The sequence below is a fragment of the Anarrhichthys ocellatus genome, unplaced genomic scaffold (assembly GCF_004355925.1).
Source record: "Anarrhichthys ocellatus isolate YVR2014 unplaced genomic scaffold, GSC_Weel_1.0 scaffold148, whole genome shotgun sequence".
NCBI classification, from domain to species: Eukaryota; Metazoa; Chordata; class Actinopteri; order Perciformes; family Anarhichadidae; genus Anarrhichthys; species Anarrhichthys ocellatus.
Genome location: NW_022280178.1, coordinates 183,837 through 190,643, shown reverse-complemented (window position 1 = coordinate 190,643; position 6,807 = coordinate 183,837). Strand labels below are relative to the sequence as shown.

Below are 6,807 nucleotides of genomic sequence, written 5' to 3'. Positions count from 1 at the left end.
TTGTGTGCGAGTTCTTGTGAAATCTTTCAAATTCCATGGCCCCGATTTTAAATTGTTCAGATTAGACAGAGCTCCTCCAGAGCTACAGAAGACATTAAACTGTTAGATGCCCCGAGATAACATCTACATTGATCTTCTTTATGGTGGACTGGAGATATAAACTCAGAGAGATAAACAGAAATGTGTTGAATTGATTTATTTAAAAAAAAACAGAAAAAAACCAGTTCTATTGCTCATGTTTTACATTGTTTGCAATGCCACCATTATTTATCCACAACTTATTTTTTCAATATAAGAAGAGGAAAGTGATTAAGACAGTTTCATACAGACTGAGATCAAACGCTGCAGCACATCAGGGCTTAAGACACGTGTGAAATGCATGCAGTCAGCATTTTACAGAAACCCTAATTGAATTTGAACACTTAGTCTGAATGAGTAGATGGGTTGTTTAGTACACACACACACACACACACACAATACAACAATTACAATACCTGGTAACATGTAAACAATGTGTGGATGTTGATAGAGAACTTACATATTGCTTGATTAAAAACATCAAGAAAGAATTCATATTTATCGATACATTTGTCATACTTTACAGATCCTCTGCATCGCTTCTACAATCCCCCCCAGAAATGACAAAATGAATAATATTAACAAACCAGCCAATGAAAAAGTGGAACCTCAGATTCAAATACTGAACTAATCTGAACTAATGATGTATAAAATCTTTTAAAATGTTTAATAATCTGCATATTGGAGCATCAGTAACCATGTAGACTTTGACCAATGCCGGCCCAGCACAGGGCTAAGTGCTAAAACAATAATGATCTCAACATTGAGCAAAAATAATGGCGATGATCGTTTTAGCGTGATCGATGAAGTGCTAAAGAAGACACACGTGACTGTGATGTAACACCAACAGATTATTTCACTCCATTTGTAGAGCTAAGAGAATCCCTCCGTTATTAAACGTTGAATGTATTTCAGAGATCATTTCATACATCATGTGAGCATGTGCATAGTAGTAGTAGGTTTGTCATAACCTGCTGGCACAAGAGCACTGAAGCAGCAGTTGTACTGCCATGTGGAAGCAGCCGCAGTGAGGACCTGTGTGGGCTCCAGCAGATCGGTCGGACTGTCAACCTGATACTGTGTTGGTCCACTTTACTGCTGGAGTGGTCACACTCTACGCCTCGCTGTCGTAGCCCAGTATGGGCCCCAGCCACCTCTCCGCCTCCTCCACACACATCTCCTTCCTTCCGGCGTAGTCCTCCACCTGAAGACAAGAGCAGAGACCATACAAGTTCTGCCGGATTGTGTGTCCTTCCTGTCACTAATCCTCCTCTAAAGTATTTGCTAGAATTTCAAGTGAAATCCTAGTTTGAATCCTTTCTCAATTATTAGTGAGATTCGTCTCTATAGTGACTTAAGAGCACTCCAGGGATGTAGCGCTGCACTGCTGTAACATTGTTGGACTATATCAGTTTTAGAAAGAGGTTGAACTCCATGCATCAGAACACAAAGTCATTCTTTGCTCCGCATTCTTTTACTGCCTACATTACCCACTATGCAACCAATGTGACCACAGGCTACAGTGGTCTGGTAAGCTAACAAACTATTTTTCTTCAGCCATGGATGTAAAATAAAAAGCAGCAAATCTTGTTATTGAAGCGGCCAAAAAGCATTTTCCTCAAGAAAACAATATAATAAAAGAGAGATCTGTAATACTGTTGATAGCACAACTCAAACTGTTTGTGGACTACGGTTCAGACGCCTCGGGTTCCGTATTTTGACCAACACCATCTTGTTTCTTTGCCAGTCCAACCGAACACAGAGAAAGACATTTTAAGGCGACGGTTACATTCAACTTTCATGAAGTGAAGACACACTGTGAAGGGGTTAAAGTTCTAAGGCTGAAAACACGGACATCTCAGACTGCACAACACCGTGGTAGAGACTCGTCAATCACAAGGTAGCCCCGCCCTAAAGCATACCCTGCTTTATTTACCCCCCCGATGGTCATTAGAGAGATTGGCTTCACTTTTCAGACCCGGAGGTTGCCGCCTGGTTGTATACTATAATCATTGTATGTACAATATTTTAGTCATTGTATGGATACAATATTAATGTTACACTTAAATCATAACCTTGTCGTCCAGGCTGGTATTTCATTTCTCTAAATAAAGACGAAGAGATTTGTAATCCAGTTCCAACTTGCTCAATGTCAGCCGAGGACTCACAAAACAGCAACATCTAAAGCGCCCAGCGTGATGGCATAGTATTGGGGAGTTACGGCGCTAGCGGGATATCTCATTATCAGTGGCAACATTTTCTTGAGTTATCTTTCAGCAGTTAAAGATGTGGACAGTTAGCCGAACCTGCTCCTTGGTGATCTTTCCCACAGCGAAGTACGAGGCCTTAGGGTTGGAGAAGTAAAGTCCAGACACCGAGGCAGCGGGCATCATGGCCAGCGACTCTGTCAGAAGAATACCTACACACACACACACACCTACGTTGTTACTGTATGCACACACAGCCAAGAAAACAAAATGACATAAAAGTGGAAGGTCAGTGTGTTTTGTAATCACACTTTATTGTTGTTAGCCTTAACAGAAACATGTTCAGTCTAAATGACTTCCTCTCTCTGTTCCATCCGACAGCCTTTATGAGCCTTTTGGTCTCATTCGATTAAAGCCGTAAATTGTCTCTTTGGTAATGAATTTCCATAAAATGATTAGTAGTGTCTATTAACGCAGACCTAACCTGCTTAGTGAAAAACATGACGAACTAGGGCTGAGCAATATATTGATATTATATTGCTCTGGTGATGTTAGACTTAGATTTTGGATATGGTAATATGACATAGGTGTGGTCTTTTCTTGGTTTTATTACAGTAAAGTTGTGTTATTTGATGAACTTGTCAGAGTGCTCTAGCTGTCCTATTATTTGCCTTTACCCACTTCATTTCTTATATAACCCCATCACAGATTATCAAAAATCTCATTTTGGAAATATTTTTTCAAAACAGTCAACCCTACAATATCATTACAATATCAATATATCTTTGCTTTTCTAATTGTCTGACTGCATGCAGCCAAATAATCGAGGGATTTGTTAAAAAATATTGTGATATTTGATTTTGTCCATATGGCTCAGCCCTCACATGAACTAACTTTATTTCCAATAGACAAGAATAACACCTGGCTGCTGTTGGGGCCTGATTGCGAATCCTCCCACTGCCAACCATGAACCACAATCTGGCTCGGGACTTTCGTTGGATCTTGGTCTCTCTGGTCTCTTTTGACTTATGTTTTGATGCTTTTATGTGAATCACTCTGAACTGCCTTGTTGTTGAAATGAGCTATACAAATAAACGTGCCTCATCTCATCTCTCCACTAAAAGTGATTTATCTGCAGTTGATCTGTAATTAAAACATGCCTAAAAATAGAAGCTTGTACCTCAATGACATTAAAACAAAAATGTTCCCACAATGTCGGTCAAGAATCATCTCAGAGGTTTTCAAATTGACCAGAAAAAGGCCTTTAGGTAAAAATGAGAAAGGCTCCTTTAGAAGCTAATCCGGTATTCACACCAAATCAGGTGGTCCAGGTTTGATGAGGAGGTTCACTGGTAGCTGTGGCTTATGAGCTAAGACAGTGTTATGTTAGTGGTGGTGCTGAAGAATAAGGACCTCAACATTTATCTTCAAAACTGAACGATGTTGACCTCTAGAGGGGAGTCGTTAAAGGTTTAATAATCCATACGCTAACTATCCACTTTTCCCTGGAAGAGCTTTGTTCGGCAGTTCCTTCAACAAGACAAGAAATGTCCTTGTTGGTGCGTTAAGATGTGGGTTATTGTTCAAAGTTGTGTTGTTTTGTTGTCTGTCAGTCATTGTTGAACAAAAATGACAGTTGTTGCAATGGTGATGTTACAGCTTTATAAATATACAGTCACAGTTAAATGACTTAGGTCGAGGTATGATAAAAACAGTTCTCCACCTGTGTGTAGAGAGCAATCCAATGTGATTCAAACTGGTTAAGACAGTCAAATATTTATTTTTCTCAAAGAGATGATGCTGCCCAGAAGAAAATTGGTTTTGCCGGTTGGGGGCGCAGAACGAGCTCTAAACACATGAACACACCATCACCGTCTCAAACCGTTGTGGTGAATATGTTAGCAGACAGCGGCCTATTTACATATTCAGCAGCAACATAAGCATTCAATTGGAATTGGGTTTGTGTCCACCTGATGAATCTAAACCCTGTTTTCAAAGAGACACCCTTTCCACATCAATCATCTGATCCATCGCTAATGTGAAATAAAATATAGAAGAATTTAAACTGAGATTATTATCATTTATAATATTACCTTAAAATGAGCGTCTGGTGTTTTATGGTCAATATGTACAGTAGGAACCTGCATGGAGACATAAACCTTTCCATCTGGACTACACTAGGATCCAACGACACGTCCTGAGGCCACGATCACTTGAGGAGTGTGGCAGCAGCTTGTCTGAGCCAGCATCATCTAACAGACAACGATCACACAGCGTGACTGATAGTTAGGGAGATGCAATGACAGGCTGATGTACAGTAGACTGTACACAGTGCCTTCAGATGGAGGCGAGTAGAAGTGTGTGGCTGTGAATCTTCAGAGACCCTGCCCTCTGTCTGTATTTTCTCTTTTCTTTCATATTTGACTGTGTGCTGGACTTTTCTTGGCGTCAGCAAAAAACTTTGGACCCCACGTGGGGGTGCAACCCCCCAGCCGATAAGCAGGGTGTGCAGCCCGCTCTCATTCCCAGGTCAAACGCTGCTGCTTGGTCACGCCCCTCAGCATACCGAGGCACACAGATCTCACAGGCCTCACACAGACGGACCACAGCAGGGTGAAGCGGGCCTTGGGCTGCATTCATTCAAAATCTGGCACCTTCCCGTAGGTTTGTGAGGAGGTGTGGATGTGTATAGTTGTGCTTTAGAACATAACCGCCATTAAACAATCAGATAAAATACACATTATATTCTTCCGATTCACAGCTTTGTTCTCACTAACGCCGGTCCCTCTCTTCCATCACTCTCTAGCTCACTCGACCACCACTATCTCGTTCGAGCTGGAGAGGCTGAAGAAGAAGAATTTCATGTAGACCGAGGGGTCACTTACACATGATTCTACTTGACTCTCAGGGTGCAGAGCCACCACATGATAAGCATTGTATCAACTTAGTGCCAACGCTAGAATGCACTAATGTGAACATTAAGTCCAAGAGTGTGTCAGCAGAAACATTATAGACTTAAGTTCTCATATAACAGTCTATTAATATATGAATTTGCAAAAAGCTATTATAAATTGATTAATTAAATGTGCATTTACTTGATCCATAAATAATCATATCAAAGTTAATACAAACTATCAAAAGAACACAAAGGATTCAATTTCTCTAAATTAAGACTAGATTGGTTGTATTATTCTATTCACTAGCATTAATGTGTCGACCTCACGTTTTAACACGTACTGTTTACATTACATGTGACCAGTGAGCTTCCACCTAAAGTACAGTTCAACCCACCAAGCAGCAGTGTGTGTGGGTAGGATTTCATGGTTTATTCTTACTGACTTTTTTCACTACTTATAGATAGTTTGACCCGTGCCTCATGGGACAAACAGTAACACAGCATTGGGAGGCTTTCAGCTGCAGTTATGACAGTAAAATGCCTGATGCTCTCACCGGTCTTCTCCTGGATCCCAGCCAGGCTCCACATGGTGGACTTCTCTGTGTGGTCAGGCTGACTGGGGTAGCCAGCTGCAGGTCTGATGCCCTGGTATCGAATTCTGTGGAGGTCTGAGGCCTGCAGAGCCTCGTCCGTGCTGTAGCCCCACAGCTCCTTGCGCACGCGAGCATGGAGCTCCTCGGCAAAGGCCTGGAGGACGAACAGCAGGTTGTATCAGAGACCAAAGAAAACACCGCATCAGCAACAGTTAAAAAAGCTGTCCCTACTGTACCTCTGCCAGTCGGTCAGCCAGGGCTTTGACCATGATGCTGCTGTAGTCGTCTCCCTGAGCCTGGAACTGCTGACTCAGCTCCTCGGCTCCAAACACGCCCACAGCGAACACGCCGATGTAGTCTGTTACGCCGCTGTCTGCAGGGGCAACGAAATCAGACACACACAGGTAGGGCTCTGAACTGGAGCTCTCCTTCTCCAACTGCAGCACACGCACGCGCACACACACACACACACGTTACCGTTACTTTGGTAATGTATCACCACGCATTTCTGCCTCCGTCATGAAGGTCACATTCAGAATCTGAATGAGAAAATAATCAAATCAAATCCAAAGTACAACATCTGGCAAAATATTTAGGCACCACACATCGGCTGGCTGATGCCTCCCCATGGTCAACCAGCAACATGCTTTGTTTATGCTACATGTGTGCACTCCATCTTCTGAGACAGCTAAACAACAAGAGGGGTTAGTAGTGGTGGTAGTAGTGGTAATAGTAGTAGTAGTAGTAGTAGTGGTAATAGTAGTAGTAGTAATAGTAGTAGTAGTAGTAGTAGTGGTAATAGTGGTAGTAGTAGTAGTAGTGGTAATAGTAGTAGTAGTAGTAGTAGTAGTAATAGTAGTAGTAGTAGTAGTAGTGGTAATAGTAGTAGTAGTAGTAGTAGTAGTAGTAGTAGTAGTAGTAGTAGTAGTGGTAGTAGTAGTAGTAGTAGTAGTAGTAGTAGTAGTAGTAGTAGTAGTAGTAGTAGTAGTAATAGTGGTAGTAGCAGTGGTAATAGTAGTAGTAGTAGTAGCGG

General features: G+C 41.8%; 1 protein-coding gene across 2 annotated transcripts in view; it reads right to left on the bottom strand.

The window, feature by feature from the left end:
* mtr (5-methyltetrahydrofolate-homocysteine methyltransferase) overlaps positions 1 to 6,807 on the bottom strand; it is a 38,920-nt gene continuing 32,113 nt past the window's right edge. The window contains exons 28-31 of one of the 2 annotated variants that reach the window (XM_031877769.1): positions 6,011 to 6,211; positions 5,736 to 5,928; positions 2,385 to 2,497; positions 1 to 1,282 (exon numbers count right to left, since the gene is read on the bottom strand). In XM_031877769.1, the coding sequence (XP_031733629.1) occupies positions 1,193 to 1,282; positions 2,385 to 2,497; positions 5,736 to 5,928; positions 6,011 to 6,211 (597 nt within the window). In that variant the 3' untranslated portion in view covers positions 1 to 1,192. The remainder of the gene's footprint in view (positions 1,283 to 2,384; positions 2,498 to 5,735; positions 5,929 to 6,010; positions 6,212 to 6,807) is intronic. The other variant, XM_031877768.1, reaches the window with a different exon arrangement.